Source organism: Capricornis sumatraensis, chromosome 9 (genome assembly GCF_032405125.1).
Source record: "Capricornis sumatraensis isolate serow.1 chromosome 9, serow.2, whole genome shotgun sequence".
Classification (NCBI taxonomy): Eukaryota; Metazoa; Chordata; class Mammalia; order Artiodactyla; family Bovidae; genus Capricornis; species Capricornis sumatraensis.
Genome location: NC_091077.1, coordinates 30,872,605 through 30,895,629, shown reverse-complemented (window position 1 = coordinate 30,895,629; position 23,025 = coordinate 30,872,605). Strand labels below are relative to the sequence as shown.

Sequence of the window (23,025 nt, the reverse complement as noted above, 5' to 3'; positions counted from 1 at the left end):
CATTCTTTGCAGCCAAAGACGGAAAAGCTCTATACAGTCAGCAAAAACAAGACTGGGAGCTGACTGTGGCTCAGATCATGAACCCCTTATTGACAAATTCAGACTTAAATTGAAGAAAGTGGGGAAAACCACTAGACCATTCAGGTATGACTTAAATCAAACCCCTTATGATTATACAGTGAAAGTGACAAATAGATTCAGGGGATTAGATCGGATAGATAGAGTGCCTGAAGAACTATGGACAGAGGTTTGTGACATTGTACAGAAGGCAGGGATCAAGACCATCCCCAAGAAAAAGAAATGCAAAATGGCAAAATGGTTGTCTGAGGAGGCCTTCCAAATAGCTGCGAAAAGAAGACAAGCAAAAGACAAAAGGAGGAAAGGAAAGACATTCCCGTTTGAATGCAGAGTTCCAAAGAATATCGAGGAGAGACAAGAAAGCCTTCCTCAGTGATCAGTGCAAAGAAATAGAGGAAAAGAACAGAATGGCAAAGACTAGAGATCTCTTCAAGAAAATTAGAGATACCAAGGGAACATTTCATGCAAAGATGGGCTCGATAAAGGACAGAAATGGTATGGACCTAACAAAAGCAGAGGATAGTAAGAAGAGGTGGCAAGAATACACAGAAAAACTGTACAAAAAAGATCTTCAGGGCCCAGATAACCATGATGGTGTGATCACTCGCCTATAGCTAGACATCCTGGAATGCGAAGTCAAGTGGGCCTTAGGAAGCATCACTACGAACAAAGCTAGTGGAGGTGGTGGAATTCCAGCTGAGCTATTTCACCTCCTAAAAGATGGTGCTGTGAAAGTGCTGTGCTCAATATACCAGCAAATCTGGAAAACTCAGCGGTGACCACAGGACTGGAAAAGGTCAGTTTTCATTCCAATCCCAAAGAAAGGCAATGCCAAAGAATGCTCAGACTACCTGCACAATTGCACTCACCTCATGCTAGCAAAGTAATGCCGAAAATTCTCCAAGCCAGGGTTCAACAGTACGTGAACCGTGAACTTCCAGATGTTCAAGATGGTTTTAGAAAAAGCAGAGGAACCAGAGATCAAATGGCCAACATCCGCTGGATCATCAAAAAAGCAAGAGAGTTCCAGAAAAACTTCTATTTTTGCTTTATTGACTTTGCCAAAGCCTTTGACTGTGTGGATCACAGCAAACTGAAAATTCTTCAAGAGATGGGAATACTAGACCACCTGACCTGCCTTCTGAGAAATCTGTATGCAGGTCAAGGAGCAACAGTTAGAACTGGACATGGAATAACAGACTGATTCCAAATCAGGAAAGGAGTATGTCAAGGCTGTATATTGTCACCATGCTTATTCAACTTATATGCAGGGTACATCATGAGAAAGGCTGGTGGTTGAATCACAAGCTGAAATAAAGATTGCCAGGAGAAGCATCAATAACCTCAGATATGCAGATGACACCACCCTTATGGTGGAAAGCAAAGAACTAAAGAGCCCCTTGATGAAAGTGAAAGAGGAGAGTGAAAAAGTCAGCTAAAAACTCAACATTCAGAAAACTAAGATCATGGCGTCTGGTTCCATCACTTCATGGCAAATAGATGGGAAAATAATGGAAACAGTGACAGACTTTATTTTGGGGGGCTCCAAAATCACTGCAAATGGTGACTGCAGCCTTGAAATTAAAGATGCTTGCTCCTTGGAAGAAAAGTTATGACCAACCTAGATAGCATATTAAAAAGCAGAAACATTACTTTGCCAACAAAGGTCCATCTAGTCAGCTATGGTTTTTCCAGTAGTCATGTATGGATGTCAGAGTTGGACTATTAAGAAAGCTGAGCACCGAAGAATTGATGCTTTTGAACTGTGGTGTTAGAAAAGACTCTTGAGAGTCCCTTGGACTACAAGGAGATCCAACCAGTTCATGCTAGAGGAAATCGCTCCTGAATATTCATTGGAAGGACTGATGCTGAAGCTGAAACTCCAATACTTGGCCACCTGATGTGAAGAACTGACTTATTTGAAAAGACTCTGATGCTGGGAAAGATTGATGGTGGGAGAAGGGAACGACAGAGGATGAGATGGTTGGATGGCATCACCAACTCAATGGAGATGAGTTTAGGTAAGCTCTGGGAGCTGGTGATAGACAAGGAAGCCTGGCGTGCTGCAGTCCATAGGAACGCAAAAAAGTCGTACACAACTAAGCAACTGAACTGAACTGAATGCTTCCCAGGGCCCACTTGACTTCACACTCCAGGAGGTCTCGGTGAGTGACCACACCATTGTGGTTATCTGGGTCATTTAGACTTGTTTTGTATAGTTCTGTGTATTCTTGCCATGTCTTCTTACTCTCTTCTGCTTCTGTTAGGTCCTTACCGTTTCTGTCCTTTATCCTGCCCATCCTTGTATGAAATGTTCCCTTGATATCTCCAATTTTCTTAAAGCGATCTCTAGTCTATTCCATTCTGTTGTTTACCTCTGTCAACTTGCATTATTCACTTAAAAAGGCTTTCTTATCTCTCCTTGCTGTTCTCTGGAAGTCTGCATTCAGTTGGTTATATCTTTCCTCTTCTCCCTTGCCTTTCACTTCTCTCCTTTCCTTTGCTATTTGTGAGGTCTCCGTAGACAACCACTTTGCCTTCTTGCATTTCTTTTTCTTTAGGCTGGGTTTTGGTCACCACTTTCTGTGTAGAGTTACTGGCCTCCATCCATAATTTTTCAGGCACTCTGTGTATCAGATCTAATCCCTTGAATTATTTGTCACCCCCACTGTACAGTCAAAAGGGTTTAATTAAGATTATACCTAAACTGCCTAGTGGTTTTCCCTACTTTTCTTCAATAAGTCTGAATTTTGCAATATGGAGCTCATGATCTGAGTCACAGTCAGCTCCAGGTCTTGTTTTTACTGACTGTAGATAGCTTCTCCATCTTCAGCTGGAAAGAATATAATCAGACTGATTTCAATATTGACCTTCTGGTGATGTCCTTGTCTAGAGTTGTCATTTCTGTTTTTGGAAGAGCGTGTTTGCTATGACAGGCATGCTCTCTTGACAAAACTCTGTTAGCCTTTGCCCAGCTTCATTTTCAAGGCTAAACTTGCCTCTTAACTCCAGGTATCTCTTGACTTCCTACTTTTGCATTCCAGTCCCCTATGATGAAAAAGGTATCTCTCTTTGGTACTAGTTCTAAAAGGTCTTGTAGGTCTTTATAGAACTGTTCAACTTCAGGTTCTTCAGCATTAGTGCTTGGGACATAGACTTGAATTACTGTGATGTTCAGTGGTTTGCCTTAGAAACAAACTGAGATCATTCTTGGTGAGATTGTACCCAAGTCCTGCTTTTCAGACTCTTGTTGATAATGAGGGCTACTGCATTTCTTTTAAGGAATTCCTGCCCACTGAAGTAAACATGATGGTCATCTGAATTAAATTCACCCATTCCCATCCATTTTAGTTCACTGGTTTCTAAGTTGTCAGTGTTTACGCTTGCCATCTCATGCTTGACCATGTCTGCTGCTATTGCTAAGTCGCTTCAGTCGTGTCTGACTCCGTGCGACCCCATAGATGGCAGCCCACCAGGCTCCCCCGTCCCTGGGATTCTCTAGGCAGGAACACTGGAGTGGGTTGCCATTTCCTTCTCCAATGCATGAAAGTGAAAAGTCAAAGTGAAGTCTAGTTCACCTTAATTCATGTACCTAACATTTCAGGTCCTATACTTTATTGTTCTTTACAGCATCAGACTTTCCTTTCAACACCAGAAACACCCACAACTAAGTGTTGTTTCTGCTTTGGCCCAGCCTCTTCCTTCTCTTTGGAGCTATTTCTCTGCTCTTCCCCAGTAGCATATGACATTCTCTGACCTGAAGGGCTCATCTTCCAGTGTCATATTTTTTGACTTTTTCATAATGTCCACAGAGTTCTCAAGGCAAGAATATTGGAATAGTTTGCCATTCGCTCCTCCAGTGGACCGTGTCTTGTCAGAACTCTCCACTGTGACCTGTCCTTCTCGGGTGGCCCTGCATGGCATGGCTCATGGCTTCATTGAGTTACACAAGCCCCTTTGCCACAAGACCGCCATCCATGAAGGACTCGCTTATATTAAGTGAACCTATCTCTAGGTTCGTCCTTTCACCTGTGCCATACTGTGTCAGTGACTGTGGCCTTACGGTGAGTCTTGAGGGCAGGCAGCTGCAGTCCTCCCACATGTTCTTCTCGGTCAGTAATGTACCGTCTCTTCTGGGTTTTTTGCTTCTCCATGTAAACTTTATCATCATTCTATCGATACCCACAAAATAGCTTGCTGGAATTTTGATTGGTATTGCATTGAATCTGTGGTTCAAAGTCAGGAAGAACTGACACCTTGACAGTATTGAGTCTTCCTATTCATGAATATGGAATATCTCTCCATTTATTTAGCTCTTCTTCAATTTTGTTCATTAGAATTTTTAGTTTTCCTCATAGGGATTTTGTGCATGTTTTGTTAGATTCCTTCCCAAGTGTTTAGTTGTTTTGGGTACCGATGTAAATGGTATTTTTTTCTTTTTAAATTTCAAATTCTATTTGTTGATGGTATATAGAAGTAGTTAGCTTCTGTAGGTTAACCTTGTATCCTGCAACCTTGCTATAATTAATTGTTTATTAGTTCTGGAAGCCTTTTTTGTCAGTTTTTCTGGATTTTGTTTCCTTTTTTATGTTTACTGCATTAGCTTGGACTTGCAGTGGGATGTTGACAAGCAGTAATGACAGCAGACATCCTTGCCTTGTTCTTGCTCATAGTGAGAAAGCCCTTAGTTTTTCATTAAATGTTATGTTCAGGGTAGAATTTTTTTAGTTATTCCTCAAACTGCAGCAATTCCTCTGTATTTCCGTGAATGGGCATTGGAGCCACTCTGCTATTTTTACGTATATGTACTAAAGGGTATTTCAAACTTTATATTAGACAGTCTGGTTGACAGACTAAATGCCATTTTTTACACATATTCATAGTTATTTTCTTAGAGTTGCGTTAACAGATAGTCATTGAGTGTTCGGTGCCAGGAACCTGGTAAAAAGAAATAAAATAAGACATTTCTTCTTTCCATACAGAGCCGGTTGTCTATAAATAGATAATAATGGTAATACAGTGTGGTAAGAGAAATTAGGACAAAAGAAACAGATATGCATTGGAAGCATATATACCACTCACCTAACCATACTCAATTAGAGAGGAGGTTTTCAGGAACATCTTTGGAAAAAGCTTATAGGAAAAGCTTATTTGTTTTTAAGTTCCTTCAAGAAAAACATGCTAAGGTGAGTAGACACCTAGCTTTATGAGAGTTTGGAGCTATAATAATGAGCTCCTGAGAGAAAAGAAAACTGCTTTTTAAAATTTCCCCATAAGGAATTTAAGCTGTTTTTGAAAGCTGTAAAGAAATGTCCTTATGCCATAGGGGATAGTTTACTCAAAAAACTGATAAGACAAACCTTACTAATTAGAAATGGCCTTAAAGTAAAATTGATAATTTACCCTTACTAATTAATCAATAACCTCAGATATGCAGATGACACCACCCTTATGGCAGAAAGTGAAGAGGAACTAAAAAGCCTCTTGATGAAAGTGAAAGAGGAGAGTGAAAAAGTTGGCTTAAAGCTCAACATTCAGAAAACGAAGATCATGGCATCTGGTCCCATCACTTCATGGGAAATAGATACGGAAACAGTGGAAACAGTGTCAGACTTTATTTTTGGGGGCTCCAAAATCACTGCAGATGGTGACTGCAGCGATGAAATTAAAAGACGCTTACGAAGAAAGGCGATGACCAACCTAGATAGCATATTCAAAAGCAGAGACATTACTTTGCTGACTAAGTTCCATCTAGTCAAGGCTATGGTTTTTCCATTGGTCATGTATGGATGTGAGAGTTGGACTGTGAAGAAGGCTGAGCACTAAAGAATTGATGCTTTTGACCTGTGGTGTTGGAGAAGACTCTTGAGAGTCCCTTGGACTACAAGGAGATCCAACCAATCCATTCTGAAGGTGATCAGCCCTGGGATTTCTTTGGAAGGAATGATGCTGAAGCTGAAACTCCAGTACCTTGGCCACCTCATGCAAAGAGTTGACTCATTGGAAAAAACTCTGATGCTGGGAGGGATTTGGGGCAGGAGGAGAAGGGGATGACAGAGGATGAGATGGCTGGATGGCATCACTGACTCGATGGATGTGAGTCTGAGTGAACTCCGGGAGATGGTGATGGACAGGGAGGCCTGGCATAGTGCGATTCACGGGGTCACAAAGAGTCGGACACGACTGAGGGACTGAACTGAACTGAACTGAATCAATAACTTATGGCAGAAAGTGAAAAAAGAACTGAAGAGCCTCTTGATGAAAATGAAAGAGGAGAGTGAAAAAGTTGGCTTAAAGCTCAACGTTCGGAAAACTAAGATCATGGCATCCGGTCCCATCACTTCATGACAAATAGATGGGGAAACAGTGGATGACTTTATTTTTCTGGGCTCAAAAATCACTGCAGATGGTGACTGCAGCCATGAAATTAAAAGACGCTTACTCCTTGGAAGGAAAGTTATGACCAACCTAAACAGCATGTTAAAAAGCAGAGACATTACTTTGTCAACAAAGGTCCATCTAGTCAAGGCTATGGTTTTTCCAGTGGTCATATATGGATGTGAGAGTTGGACTATAAAGAAAGCTGGGCACTGAATAATTGATGCTTTTGAACTGTGGTGTTTGGAGAGGACTCTTGAGAGTTCCCTGGACTGCAAGGAGATCCAACCAGTCCATCCTAAAGGAGATCAGTCCTGGGTGTTCATTGGAAGGATGGATATTGAAGCTGAAACTCCAATACTTTGGCCACTGGATGCAAAGAGCTGACTCATTTGAAAAGACCCTGATGCTGGGAAAGATTGAGGGTGGGAGGAGAAGGGGACAACAGAGGATGAGATGGCTGGATGGCATCACCAACTCAATGGACATGGGTTTGGGTGGACTCTGGGAGTTGGTGATGGACAGGGAGGCCTGGCGTGCTGCAGTTCATGGAGTCGCAAAGAGTCGGACGTGACTGAGCGACTGAACTGAATTAATAACTTTATTCATTAATATGTACCATTAAGTAAGTGGAAAGGCACCAGTACAAACTGGGAGAAATTTTTTTCTCCTTCCATATGTGATACATATCTAGAACTTGTATCTAGACTATGCAAAGAGCTCCTACAAATCAGTAAGAACAATAAAAAAAAATAGGGAAAATACTTGAAGAGACCCTTCACAAAAGAAGATATCCAAATGTTTGTTAAACATAAACTGCTCACCATCATTACTCATCAGGAAAATGCCAATTCAGATCACAGTAACGTGCACTCTATACTCTCCATAATAGCTTAAGTGAAAACATGAAATATATTTAAGTGTTGACAAGGATGTGAAGCAGCTGGAAGCTCTGTATATTACTGGTGTGTGTATGTTAGTCGTGCGGTCGTGTCCAACTCTAACCCCACGGACTGTAGCCCGGCAGCTTTCTCTGTCCATTGGATTCTGCAGGCAGGAATACTGAAGTGCATTGCCATTCCCTTCTCCAGAGGATCTTCTGACCCAGGGATCAAACCCTGGTCTCCTGCATTGCAGGCAGATCCTTTACTGTCAAGCTACAGGGAAGTCCTGTATTACTGGGGTGAGTGTGAATTATATAACTGCTTTAGAAGATTTTTAGTGATATCTTCTAAAGCAGAACATTTACCTATCCTGTGATTCAGGTATTCCACTCCTAGGTACATAGCAAACAGAAATTTGTTCACTGTTTGCTAAAAGATATATGTGCTGGACAGTTTGTACGCACTGTTGGTAGCGGTAAAAAACTGGTAATGAAATTTGAAAACCTAAATGCCCATCAACAGCAGAATGGATCAGTTGTGGTGTATTTACACAGTGGAATATTTACATCAACAAAGATGCGTGTTCTGTTATTACATGCAACAATATAAGAGTCTTGTATACATAGCATTAAGGTCAAAGAACAAACAGAAAAAAAAATGTTGTTTTGGATAATTCTAGTTGTGTGAAGAGCAGAAACAGGAAAAACAAATCCTGGTTGGTGGCAGCCTGGGTTGGGAGAGGGTAAAGCCTAGGAGGGAGCATGAGTGGAGCTTTTCGATTTGATAATGGGTGCTGATGACACAGGTGTGTTGGGTTTTGAAAATATATAGCTGTGCACTTTTGATATATACAACTTCCTTTTTGTGTTATGTATTTTTTTAGTACTAGTTTTAATTTATAAGAAAACTGTGATAAATCTAAATTAGTGGGAATTTTTTAGTTTCAAAATACAGAAATTTTAGAATAATTGTAGTCTTAAGGCAACTACTGCTAAACCTTTTTCTTAAAGTATTAATTTGAACTTCTTATTCATGCAACATATTTGCAAGGTCTGATTTTTACTATTATATGATATTATACTATATAAAACATTAAAATTTGTTTTTGTTAATTATAACTAAACTTGACAGATTAGTATATCTAACTGGATGACTGGAAAAGATTTTCTGTTTTAAATCTTAAGTGATTTCTTGTTAAGAAAGAAGGTGAGTGAAAGTGTGTTTTTGATTATTTCTTACCCTCAGAGGAGGAACTGTAAATAGCTGTTCTTATTCTTTCTTCTCTGCTTATCAGGAGAATGTTCTATTTCTATAGTATCTGGAGACATAATTATAACAGACAAACATGGCAATCTGTTATCAATTATTTTTTTAACAGTCAAGTCCATCATCTCCAGATCCAGCTAGCTTTCTTGGAGAAGATATTAGTACAAACTCCAATGGTCCAAAACCTGCAGAAGTTGTGCAAGATGATGACAGAGAAGATCTTTTTGCAGGTAATTGTAAATACCTTTATTTTTTTTTTTTAAGTAATTGTCATTTGTAGCATATATCCTATCAGAAAATATTCTCTTAAAACAAAACTAACATTTTCTGTAAAGTACTATTGATGGCTTTTCTTGTTAACAACTTAGGAGGACAGGAAATTTTAGTTACTTTGCTTTGTGAAAAATAAAGACTGTTGCGAAAAGCACGAATATGATCCTTTCTGGTTTTAAGCGTTTGGAAATAAGTTACACTAATAATTTGATTATTTCAAGCAGTACTTGGACACAAACTAATGGTTGTGGCATTCAGATTTTGAGAAATAGCAATGATTATATTCTTTCTTACTATTTACAATTTATCACAAAGCAAAATTAAACTCTGAACTTAAAAATTATTTATAATCTAAATATATTTGAAATCTGTTTTAATAAAAATGTTTCAGTATTTACCATGGGTTCCATTTTGATTCAGTTTTAGGTGAATAAATTGATGCTTCAGGAATTTTTTTTAATATGGGGGCAGGATTTGGTGTAGTCTCTTTCTACCTTTAAAAAATTGGACCCTCTTCAAAACAATTATCTGCTTTAAGATTAAAATTTAAATACAAATTTATGTTTGGCTATTAAAAAGCAGCATCTTCCTTAGAATTAATGGCACAAATAATTGCAATAGTAAATCTTTGTGTGTTTAAGAGCTTAATTTACCTAAACTGGCTTTCTTTGAGTTAAAGCTTGATAATGTATCCTCCCTCAGCTTTTATAGTGGTTGAATATTGAAACCATCTTGTATTTTTTTAGTACAAGTATATTTAAAAATACAGTCCTCTATGACAGAGGTCCATATAATTTCCTGTTTAGTGTATGAAAAGTTTTCACTGCAGGTGAATTCATGTATTTTATGAATTCATGTCAGAAAATTAAAATGTGAAGACAGTCATTTACCCAGTCACCTTCCCACCCTTTTCTGTAGCTACCTAACAACTTAGTGTATAATGACAGTTAACCAAAATTGTAATACTCCCTTTTCTTTTCTTTCATTGACTTTTTCCCAGGAGATCCTTAGAAGTTTCCTCATGGCATTTATGTTTTAATCTGAAAGATGACAAAAGTAGCTGCTAATCTAAAATTGTGGTTATTCCTCTAATAGTAGAGGGTCATAAATAGAACACTTACATTATCCATCTTATTAAAGAGTCTTTAAGTCTCAGACTTCTATGTTAATGAGTGTGCTAAGACTCTACAGCAGAACTCTGGGTCTATGCATAGGAAAGATGGTTTTCTTGTTTACAGTGTGCCCTGCTGATCAGTCTGCCACGTCAGCACTGTGCAGTGATATTTGCCCACGAAGCTCAACTAGAAAAGTCTTTTCTGTGTTAGTGTACCTAGTGCAGAGTATACTAAACACAGTGATTGATCCATGGTTAGTGTCAGGGTTTCTGTTTGCTTTTAAGGAGAAACAGAGATGAAGCAATAAAAATAGTCATCTGTTTCTTTTGTTATCCGCAGACACTTTTTATGCTTTATCTTTTGTCTTAAACTCAGCTACATTTCATAATGACATCATTAGGTTTCCTAAGACCTGTATAAGAGAAGAAACTATAGGTATTGCTCTAGTGACTTAGCCATTCTGGTTTTAAAACCATAATGAGATTAGATTGTAATTGGTATGTATGCCAATATACTTTGGGTAGCATTTCAAATACTATTATTATGTCAGAAGTGGCATCAGAAAAAGTTCAAGCATGACTGTTACTGTTATTAGCTTACTTATAGGATGTTCACCAAACATGGGTAACTAGAGAGCCCCTTTCCACCATCAGTACCATCCTGCGCTAAGCTTCACTGAACACATTTTAGGAAACTGTCCTAGAGGAATAAGTGAGGGTGAGCAAGTTGCCAGTGTTGAAATTGTCCTAGACTTTTAGAACTTGCTTCTGCCAGGGTAGTTAGTGTATTTCACTTACGCTTTTCAGCAGATTATACCAAATCCAAAGTTTAAGGAGTATTCCTTTGTTTGAAAAATTCTCTGGTGTCTGTGGTATGAGTGAAATGTTACTTAGCTGAAATTGACACAATCAGTTTACACTTAACCTTCAAAGTGTCTCTTTCAAGGAAATGTTAATCTTTGTACTTAGCATATATGGGACTTTTTTCTGTAAAAAAAGAAAAACTTTGACTTATTTTTTTATTGAGGTATAGTTGATGTACAATATCATAAGTTTCAGGTGTACAGTATAGTGACTTTCAAGTTTATACTCCATTTATAGTTTTAGAATGTTGGCTGTATTCCCTGTGATGTACAATATATCCTTGTAGATTATTTATTTTATGCATAGTAGTTTGTACCTCTTAATTCAAAGAAGTAGAAAATTTAAGAGGTATCTTACTGCTTCACGTAAATAACATATATGTTATTACTGACATACTTCTTGAGGTATTAAAATGGCTCACTGTCTATTGTTACCACCTTCTCAAACTCTGAGGAATCTAAGAACCTCAGGTTAGAAACCACTGATCTCATCCTGTTTCACTTACAGTCCTGCCTGCCTTTTCTTGGTATCAGTTCTGTAAACCAGCAGAACTGTGGTTATTATTTTGGCCACTGATTATAAATTTTACTTTTCTGGCTTTGCTTTTAACTTACTCAGTTATGATTGATTCCTGAACAATATGGGTTTGAAATGCTCAGGTCCACTAATACGCATTTTTTAAAATTAGTAAATGCTACAGTACAACTTGATTGGAGGTTGATTGAATCCAAGAATGTGGAACCTCTAAAACAAAGGAGCCATGTATATGGAAGGCCCAAATATAAGTTAGACTCAAAGTTTTGACTGTGTAGAGAGTTGGTGGCCCTAACCCCCATGTTGTTCAAGGGTCAACTGTGTTTCATTTTTGTGGAATGCTTCCCTCATTTTTTAAATCCATTCATATCTTTTCAATTCGGTTTCATAAAATATTCCCTATTTTCCCCAGCCTAGATTATTCTCTCCCATCTCAACTCAAATTATAGTTTGTTCCTATAGTTCATATAGCAGTTAAATGTTTTGTTATGCTCTTTATATTGTTTTCTTGGCTGTTATTTGTCTTTTGTTGTTTAACCTTCCACATGCTTATATCTTGTTTTCCCAACTAGATTATAAACTCCCTGAGGGCAGGTATGATACTTGTGTGTTTCTTCATTGCCTTTAGCACAGTGTTACATAGCTTTTAGACACTCAGTTTATTGATTTGTTTTGTTTATAAGTATATTTAGTTTTAGATTTTTCAAATGAACAAGCACTTTAAATGAAAACCTAAACACCTATTGCTTTGTGTATATTTGTGTATTCAGCTGCTGCTGCTAAGTCGCTTCAGTCGTGTCCGACTTAGTGCGACCCCATAGACGGCAGCCCACCAGGCTCCCCCGTCCCTGGGATTCTCCAGGCAAGAACACTGGAGTGGGTTGCCATTTCCTTCTCCAGTACATAAAGTGAAAAGTGAAAGTGAAGTCGCTCAGTCGTGTCCGACTCTGTGCGACCCCATGGACTGCAGCCCACCAGGCTCCTCCATCCATGGGATTTTCCAGGCAAGAGTACTGGAGTGGGGTGCCATTGCCTTCTCCAGTGTATTCAGCTAATATCCTGTAACCTTTAGCAGTTAATTGCTTTAGATTACTTTGTGGACTTTGCATAACAGATTTTTAATCCCAGTTGGGATAGTTCTGAGCAGCTCTCCGCTATAAAGTTTGTGTTTGTGTATAAAAGAATCATAATGTTAGCCTGAATACAAGATTTTGGAAGGTAAGTTACCACAAGTGTTAGATACATTATAGATCCAAACACAGATGAATGTGGAATTATTCACATCATTGCTTTCCTTCTAGCTTTATCCCTACCACTAGTATAGATAACTATGTTGACTTACTGAAATTCTTCCTAAAATCAACAAAGTCACTGTTGGTTTTAAAGTTTTAAATAAACCACTAAGGAAGGATTCATAAATTATTTATAACAATCATTTTAAAATAATATTTTAATATTATGGGTCATATAAAAGTTTCATAATTCGTTGCCTGCTCTGCTTGTTACCAGTATCCTCAACTAACTTGTTTAATTTGTATCTAGAAGCTACAGAGGAAGTTTCTCTGGATAGTCCAGAAAGGGAACCTATACTCTCCTCAGAACCTTCTCCTGCAGTCACACCTGTGACCCCCACAACACTCATTGCTCCCAGAATTGAATCAAAGAGTATGTCTGCTCCTGTGATCTTTGATAGATCCAGGGACGAGGTATGGAAAAATGTTTATATTCTAAATTAATATGTAAATAATACTTTTTTTTGTTCCCCACCCAGCATTTCTCTGCTGTCCGTCATTTGTAATCAAAGCCTTTTAGACATTTCCAAAAAGAACACTGAAGAGGTTGGATGATTTGGTTTCTAAATGTATCCCCACACTTTTTAATCCAATAACTTGAATACATCACTTTCCTTCTCAAGTCAGGCAGTTTACGTCATTTGTGATCTTACCATAGTAGTCCCATGGACTTAGGCACCTGGCTGGCTACAGTTCATGTGGTCGCAGAGTCAGACAGGACTGAGCGACTGACACTGTGTTCGCAGAGCAGGGGATGTGTAGTGAGTGGAGAGGAAGCGTGAGGGCCTTAATGATGCTGTTTTTTCTTGATCTCGGTTCTAGTTACAGAGATGTGTTTACTTTGTAAAAGTTACTGAGCTATATACCTAGGATTTGTATGCTTTACGTATGTTACAGTTCAGGTAAGGCTTACTTTCAAAAATCTGTGCAGTAGGGCAACTTTGAAAAAAATTATCATTAGAAAAACATACTTATCTGAAGTCCTGGAATATTAATGTTGTTTTTAAATTTTGAAAGATTGAACAGTTCCTGTGTTTTCTTCTTGAAAATGACAAGCCTTTCCCTCAGAACTACTGTTAACAGGGATTGCTTACTTACAATGGCATAAAATGTGCTTCTCTGTAGCCTTATGGATTTATCATTTTCTTCTTTTCTCAGTGAGCTTTGTAGCGCTTTTATTGGCTTCAGGAAGAACATGTGTTTACTAGGTAATTAGAGAAATCATGATGCTCAAGTATGCAAGTATGTAGGATTCTACTGGCAGAAGTAATGGCTACTTCCTGGTTTTTAAAGAGGAGAGATACAGCTTTGAAAAATTGTAATATTAAAAATAAGGAATTATCTTCATAGTCTGCATCTGAAGATTGAACAAAAATATTCCACAGTATTCCTCCAGAAGTTTTCTTTACATCTGAGGAGTCGGAGGAACACAAGACTTTCTGTTACTTCTCCTAATTATCTTTTTCCTGTTGTCTTTGTGTGTGTGTGTATTTTTCACATAGACAGGAAATGTAAAAGCTTTCATTGATTTTCAGAAATAGAGTGCTGAGTGACTCTGAAATTGTTTCATGTGGCAGTGATCCTAATAAAAGATAGATGGTAAAAATTATACTTACTACTATTATGATGATAATACAAATTGGAATCTTTAATACCAAAAAAATTTTCCTAGATTGAAGAAGAAGCAAATGGAGATGTTTTTGATATAGAAATTGGTGTATCAGATCCAGAGAAAGTTGGTGAGTCAACATTTATTATATTTTGTACTTGCTTCTTTTTAATAATTAACTTGGTTGTTAATGTGCTGTTTTTCTTAACTATATGCATTGTTACAATATTAAAATTGATGCTTCTAATTTTTAAACTTGTGGCAGCTTGGTGGTTTGTTTTCCCCCCAGCTTTATTGAGAAATAATTGACAAATAAAAATGATGTATATTTAGGATGTATGCACATCACAATTATCATAATGTGATTAGCTTAATATTTTATGAAATGATTACCACAATCAAGTTAATATATTACCTCACATAGTTACCTTGTGTGTTAAGCTTATGATTTTTAATAGCTTGGCTTTTCTTATAGGTGATGGCATGAATGCTTACATGGCTTATAGAGTAACGACAAAGGTAAGCCTTTTGCTCCTCTAAAAAAATACTGAGTCCTCACTGTGTAGTATGAGGATACCACAGTGATTAAAGTGTACGTGATCACTGTCTTTACGAGGTTATCATCCAGTAAAAGTTGCGCATAAATAGTCAGAGTGAGTCGTGAGTGGTTTGGTAGAGAGAGTGTTCTGGGAGGCTATGCAGAAAGGGATCTAATCTAGACAAAGTAGAAGTGTTGCGGGTGGGAAAGGGGGCAAAGCGATTTGCTTGTATAAAAGCCAGAAATAAGAAAACATTGTGCTTTCTAGGACCTGTAGGAAGTGGTGCCAGATTAAATTGTTTGGCAGTAAGCCTGCCTTTATTATGAACAGCCACATTAGGAATTGTATGATGGAGAACCATTGAAGTTCAAACAAGAGTATGGCACATTGAGATTTTTGTTCTAGAAAGCTTTCTCTGACTCAGTTTGGATTGGGAGGATAAAAGTGTCAGGGAACTTCCCTGGTGGTCCACTGGTTAAGACTCTGTGCTTCCACTGCTGGGGAGTATGTGAGTTCAATCCCTGGTCAGGGAACTAAGATTCCACGTGCTGCACAGTGTGGCCAAAATAAAAAGAAAGGTCAGGATCTCTAGTTGAGGCAGTTGAGCCAGTTGCAATTCTTAAAGGGATTGTAGACCTTCAAATCTTAAAGACAGGGGGTCTGCAGCAGTCCTACTGTGAGAAGTGATACTTAGGAATTGGTTCTGGGGATGAGTGAAAAAAATGGTTTCTTGAGTTATATAGGAGGTGTGATCAGTAGAGCTTGGATGTAAGAAGTGAGGAAGGAGGGAAGCCTGAGTCTTTGTCTAGAGGAACTCTGTGCTTGTTGGAATGATCCTGGAGAAAAAGCAATACAAAGAGAGGAACACAGTATGGAGTGAAATCTGTTAATTCATTAAACAGATACTTATTTATATACCTTGGAGTCAGGCTGTCTTCCAAAAGCTAGAATATAATAGCAAACAATACAGAGAAGTTCCCTTCACTTTTCCAGCAGGGGAAAATATGGTGAAATTGAGATGGCAGTGCAATTTAAATGGAGGTTTTCCTTTGGACTATATCAGACTGAAGCCCAGTGGAGATCTAGGCTAGAGGTAAAGGTCAGAGATTAAGAATCATTAGCATAAATACAGGTAGAGTCAGTGAGATGAGTTAAGTGTAGAATAAAGCAGGTGTTTTCTGTAAAAAAAAAAAAACAACACAGCAACAACTGTGATTTGGGGTTTTTTCAGTTGTTAGAAATCTTTGTTTCACATTAGTTAGCTACTCTAGATTTTTTTTGCAATATAGACCTCTCTCTGTGTGTGTGTATGCATATTCACAATTATGTATTACATTAATTTTTAAATAATTTTTCAGTATTCAAAATTTGAAATACCTCTTCTTCACTTGTAGACTTCTCTTTCCATGTTCAGCAAAAGTGAATTTTCAGTTAAAAGAAGATTTAGTGACTTCCTCGGTTTGCATAGCAAATTAGCAAGCAAGTATTTACATGTTGGTTATATTGTGCCACCAGCTCCAGAAAAGAGTATAGTAGGTAAGTATAAATCTTTAAAAATTGATTTTTGTTACTGGTACTAGTTCAATTTTGATTGTATGGATTTGTGTATTCCATGATCACACACTATCATGACATATCAATGTCTTAAGAGATACTGAATTTAAATATTCTATTTGTGATAGTCATTTATCAACTGAAGAGTGTATAGCTAAAAATTTTATTTTCTAATACCTAAGGATTTTGATTTATACAATGTGATGATGTTAAATACTAAGTTGGAATTTAGCAAGATGAAAGCAATTAAAAACTTTCAGGGTAGTTAGAGTACCTTATTACTGAGTAACATTTAGAGAATATTTAATATTATTAGCATATTAACATTTTTCTGAGGACTTGGAGATGTTCCATGCTCAGCTATACATTGTACAAAAAGATTTGATCTAGCCTTGCTCACACAGGAGCTATTTAAACTCATTTTATTACATACCTCAATTTAACATTTAAAAACATTTCACTTTTACAGGTAATAAAGCCTTACTTAGTTAAGAATATGCAGAATATTACAAAAGAGGAAAACCTCTATTGTCCCGCCATTAAAATTTTGTAGTATTTTTTCCACTCTTTCTTTTCAGTGATAGATTTTTGGTGTTCTTTCAGGAGAAGTTGAGTGCACATCCTCCTTCTCCATCATCTTGAACCAATTTCCCAGTCATAGGTTTTTATATAAATCAATTTTTTATATATATGATTGTTATTCTGAAATATATTTGAAATGTTTCATTCTAACTTACTGTTTTCACCTCTTTAAACATTTGATTTGAAAAGCAGTTTTATCTGTATCTTTTATGATTTTGAAACCTTGCTATATTCAAAAGCATTTTTATATTCTTCTTCATTTTTAAAATTCAGAGATCTAGTATAGTTCTTCAGCTTTTTCGTCTCAAGACACCTTGTGTATTCAGATTTATTGAAGGGCCTCAAAGAGCTTTTGCTTTTGGAGCTATATCTCTTGATACTTACACGTGAGAATTTTAAAATTGTGTTTATTAATTGACTTAAAAGTAAGAAACTGATAACCTGTTATTAACAAATAAGGTTTTTGAGAAAAATTATTTTTGTAAGGCAAAAAAGTGGTAAGAATGGCTTGCCTTTTTTGTTTTTTACAGTTTTGCAAAATCTTTAATTTCTGACTTCATAGAAAATAGCTTTATTTTCACATCTGCTTCGCACTCTATCTTTTGTAATACAACACAGCATATAACTTTAGGAAAGTTCCACTGAGTTCTCAATGAAAGAATGAGAGTAAAAAATACAAAAATAACAGTGTGGTGTATTATGAAGATAGATTTTTGTACACATCCCTTGCCACTCCTCAGAAAGGTCTCAGAATGCTTCCAGATATTCTAACCATGCTTTGTGAACTACTGCTGCTACTGCTAAGTCGCTTCAGTCGTGTCCGACTCTGTGCGACCCCATAGACGGCAGCCCACCAGGCTCCCCCGTCCCTGGGATTCTCCAGGCAAGAACACTGGAGTGGGTTGCCATTTCCTTCTCCAATGCATGAAAGTGAAAAGTAAAAGTGAAGTCGCTCAGTCATGTCTGACTCTCAGCGACCCCATGGACTGCAGCCTACCAGGGTCCTCCGCCCATGGGATTTGCCAGGCAAGAGTACTGGAATGGGGTGCCATTGCCTTCTCCATGTGAACTGCTAGTCTAGTTAATAATTTTATTTCTCTAAACTGTTGCAGTGGTATCCTTTGGCCTCCCATTATCTGTGTAGTGAACTTGTTTCATTTATCATAAATTATTTATTATTATCCTTTTTTCTTTAGCTTTAAGTTGTACAACTGTTTTTAATATATCAAAAGAGGAAAAACAAAATAATTTTTCTCATTTTGGTGACTAGATACACTAGTCTTTAAACATTGAGCCAGGGGAAAAAAAAATTTTTAACTCAATTTTCATGCCAAGTTTATTGTGTTTCAAACTAATATTTTCCTCTAATAATCTTCAACTGTCCACTAATTATTAGCTTGAAAAGATTGGAAGAATTTGAGGCAACCATATAAAATGCAGTTTAAAAAAAGATATAAGTAAAGAAATCAGCAGGAGAAATAAATGTAGTTAAATAAAAGATAAAGTCAAGTTAGTTTCCTCTAAATGTGTGCATAAAGTCTGAGCTATTATTAAAGGTAGATAATAAATTGTTCTGTGAAGTTCTTGGCAGAAAATCAAGTGGAAAAGTAGTCATTTTTAAAGTTTCATATTGTCCATCAGTTTTTAAAAATGAATACATTAACTAAGAAAAAATTTGCACATGACTTTATTTTTTAAATTAAAAGAGGTTCTGTGAAAGAGCTCATTATTTCAGCTGTTATAAAGCCAGATACAGTAAATAAACAAGAACATGTTCTTAAAATCTGTGGCAGTGGAAGTACTTAGCATATTCACAGATGATACTTATTTTTCTAGTACTAAAGTAAAGACTTAATTATTGCTCATAAGAGAGAAAAATATCAAATGAGCTTAAACTCATGAATTTGAACTCCATTATGCATATTGCAATCAAACACATTTTAATTTACCAGGAGTATAATATATATCAAGTAAAATAAGGATTCCAAACTGGAAAACTACAGACATAGCTCAACCTCTGCTTTATCTGTTTACATTAAAAGTACTTGCCAAGTATATATATTAATTTGTCAAACATATGATACTAGTTATAATTTTTGACACTTTTTTGTCAAGTTCAAATATATTTTAAATTATTCAGAAAGTGAAAGTGTTAATTACTCAGTTGCGTCTGACTCTGTGACCCCATGAGCTGTGTAGCCTGCCAGACTCCTCTTTCCTTGGAATTCTCCAGACAAGAACACTGGCATGGGTAGCCATTCCCTTCTCCAGGGGATCTTCCCAACTTAGGGATTGAACCTGGGTCTCCTGCATTGCAGGTAGATTCTTTACCATCTCTGAGCCACCAGGGAAGCCAAATTATGCAGAAATTATTTTAAAAGAATGTTTCTCGGTAGTAGAAAATCGTGAATCTCATTCAATTTTTTCAAAGGCATGACCAAGGTCAAGGTGGGTAAAGAAGATTCATCATCCACAGAATTTGTAGAAAAAAGGAGAGCAGCTCTTGAAAGGTAATTCTAATCAGCTATGTTTATTACTCATGTTTTTTCAGTAATATAAGTCTGATTCCATTAAGTGGCACAAGTATATTATTAAGTATGAAAATTCTGAAGTACCACTCGATTACTCTTAAGAGTGCTATAAGCTTTTTTAAAGAAAATTGGTCCATTAAAAAATGTGGTACTGTCATCTTGTTCTGTTTCTATTAATTCTCATAACAAAGTGATACTTGTCTTTATCTACAATAATTTTTCTTTTGAATAGTGATATTGAAATATTATTAAATGCAATGAAAAATTAGGTTTGTGCTCCCTCCTTCAGTTCTTTATAGTTGATTGTGATTTGAAAGTACAGCAGGGTTAGTCAGTGCTTGAACTGACTGTATAGTTAAGGGCTGATAGACACACATACTGTACCTTCTTTCATGCTTCTTGACCTGACACGTTTCCTATGGCTTTGAAGACTTGGGTTCATTGTGGCCAACTCAAGAGAAATGGATGGGAGGCATCTACTCCCAGAATCTTAACATTTCTTCCTTTCTATGCTGAAAATGTGAGAAAACAAGTTCAAAACTATCTTAAAGTTCACCTTATAGTTGATAATTACCTAGATTTAAAATACTTGCTACTTTCATAGGTTTTTTTTTTGTTTGTTTTTAATTTTAATCAAATTTGCTTATTTGTTTTATTTTCTCTCTTGGCTTAAAATTAGTGATCAGAGTAGATAAGGACAGTTTTTAGGAAATAGCATATATATCTACTGGGTATAAATTAGTTTTTAAAACTGTTTGTGAGACAACATATTTCTGGATTTTAGTAATAAATTATTTCAGTTTTTAAACAATGCCACAGTAAAGTCAGGTTTGAACAATTCATAATAAGAAAAGCTAGTGTGCAACTTAAAATCTTATGTTAGAGAAGACTTAAAAGATGAGATTATGTCTGTGAGACTAGCAGTCACTCTGGAAAAAGATTTAAATTGCATCAATAGAAGTTTAATTTAGGCATTAGAACTGATTCTGTTGTGAAAGAAGTCATAGACTGAGTATGTTTAAGAATAAAGATAGATAATGTACTGCCTTGATTTCACTTAGTTCTTCCTGAAAGTATAACCATGACCTTTTGAGAAGCCTTTCCAGTCCTGTTTTTCTGTGAGTAAATTTGAAATATTTTGGATGACATCCTTGATAAGAAACTTAATGAAGATTTATTGTACCAAGGACATATTTGATTCTCCACTCACCGTTTCTTTTAACTTGAATGCATTGCATAGTACTTAAACCGTACCTTCATTCACTATGTAACACTGAGGAGAGTTTTAAGGAAGTATTGAAGCTTGACCTAGTGTATTTGTGAAGATAGTTTTTTGACTAGTAAATATTGCTTGTTAAATATTATCAATACCTTAGTAGAATTTGCAGTAGTGATAAAGCGTATTATGAGTTCATTGTACATTAGAAAAGATAACTAAAGAAAATACAGGTGTAAAGGTACAGAAACAGAGGAACTGGAATGATTTTTATTGTGAGTTTTCTGTGGCATTTCTTAAAATTTAAACATTTAGGCATTTCTGTGGGATACACAACCTAGTTGGATCTGGCAGGTCAAGGATGTATTTCTTTGTATATGCTCTAGTAGTCGTTTACATAGTTATTTATTTGTTGAACTTTGAGAATCCAGATGACTGTCTTGAGCAAAAGGATTAATATCTGGTGTTAAAATATGAGAAGAGAAAGGGCGTGGTTAAGAACCCAAACATTCCTCCTGTGCCACACTCAGTAAGCAGAAACTACGTCTTCTAAGTATCCTAAAGATAGCTCACTTGATTTTCTTATGAGTGCTTCGTGTGTTACCTTATGAGCATATTGAGTTTGTTCTATAGTAAGGATACACTTCTCTAAATATAAACTGAGAAATGTAAAGTAGCATGAAGAAGTGTACAGGGTTTTAGAATCCTTTCTGTGTTGAAACCGGCACTCCATTATGCACTGCACACTATCTGTGAGGTCTTGGACCAGTTATTTAACCTAAATTCATTGTTCCTTTTCTCTAAAAATGTAAGTGTATCATAATAAGTACCTGCAAACCCAGCTGGCAAAGCCTCAACAGTTAGTGTAGATTGATTAACCCACTCATATCAGAAGGTTTGGAGGTAGGCAGATGTTTAATGTTATCAAATTCATCGGGAAATCCTGTTGTTTCCTTTTGATATCTGGACAACAGATTTTTCACCTGTTCACTGCTAGTTGAAACGTCTGAATTAACTTCAGTAGACTCCGCGTTGATTTCCCTGTTTCCATCCTTGTACCTCTAATCTTTTTTTAATATAACCACCAGTGTCATCTGTTTAAAACATGAATCATCCCCACTCATACACGCATCTAATTTCATTCAATAAAAGCCATAATCCTTATAATGACCTGTAAAATCTTCCATGACATGCACTGCTCACTCTGTTACGTACTTGATCTCATATCTTCCTTGATCACTGTGCTCTAGGCCACACTCACCTTTTTGCTGCTCCTCAAAGATCCCAGGCATTTTCTCACCTGGGTTTTCACTCCCCTATCCTCTGTAGCACATCCTATAAAGCTTTTGCTCCTGGGGTATCCGCATGGCTAATTCCATTACCTGTTTAAAATTCAGGCATTCAGGTATCACCTTTTCTGACCTATTCTATTTAAATTGCCATCAACCACTGATCCCATTGGGTTTCCCTAGTAGCTCAGTTGGTAAAAAATCCCCTGGAGAAGGGATAGGCTACCCACTCCATTATTCTGGCCTGGAGAATTCCACGGACTACATAGTCTATGGGGTTGGAAAGAGTCGGACATGACTGAGCGACTTTCACTTTCACTGATTCCACTTACTTGTCCTTTCTCTACTTGTCTTTTCATTTCTCCACAGCATTTGCCATCTTATCTCATATTACATAATTTTTATGATTTGTTGTCTGTCTTCTTTTTCTAATATAAGCTTCAGTAGGAAAGGAATCTTGTTCTCTTTTGTTCATTGATACATTTTGAGTACTCAGAACAGTAACTGATGTGTAGTAAATGCTCAAGATATATTTGTTGAATGAACAAATGAATGTCATCAGAGACCCAGCTTCTTTTTGCCTTCTTGGTCTCTCTTTGTTATCTTTGAGTCTAAAGCAAGAGAAATATCTTTAACTCTGTTTCTCTCAGGCCTTTTGTATAACCTGCTTTATTTTGTTTTGGTAAGTAGAAACTTGAAAGCGACCCCATGGACTATAGCCCTCCAGGCTTCTCTGTCCATGGAATTCTCCAGATTTTGGGGATCTTCCAGACCCAGGCGTCAAACCCAGGTCTCCTGCTTTGCAGGCAGATTCTTTACCATCTCAGCCACCAGGGAAGCAGTTGAAAGCCCTTAGTGATTATAAATATACTGATAACCTTTCCTTAGCACAAATCTTAAGAACTAACTGCTGACCACTTCTTGCAGAGTCTGACACTTACTTTTCATCAGTTCCAAGCATCTTTCATTTATGTCTTCCTTCAGTGTCTGTTCTGCTCCCCAATACCTCTTTTTTATTGTAT

The 23,025-nt window shown here is 36.9% G+C and overlaps 1 protein-coding gene across 1 annotated transcript in view; it reads left to right on the top strand.

The window, feature by feature from the left end:
• SNX2 (sorting nexin 2) overlaps positions 1-23,025 on the top strand; it is a 61,573-nt gene that overhangs the window by 21,373 nt on the left and 17,175 nt on the right. Inside the window, exons 2-7 of the mRNA XM_068979634.1 lie at positions 8,719-8,836; positions 12,934-13,097; positions 14,356-14,422; positions 14,768-14,811; positions 16,226-16,367; positions 19,399-19,477. Coding sequence (XP_068835735.1) covers positions 8,719-8,836; positions 12,934-13,097; positions 14,356-14,422; positions 14,768-14,811; positions 16,226-16,367; positions 19,399-19,477 — 614 coding nt within the window. The remainder of the gene's footprint in view (positions 1-8,718; positions 8,837-12,933; positions 13,098-14,355; positions 14,423-14,767; positions 14,812-16,225; positions 16,368-19,398; positions 19,478-23,025) is intronic.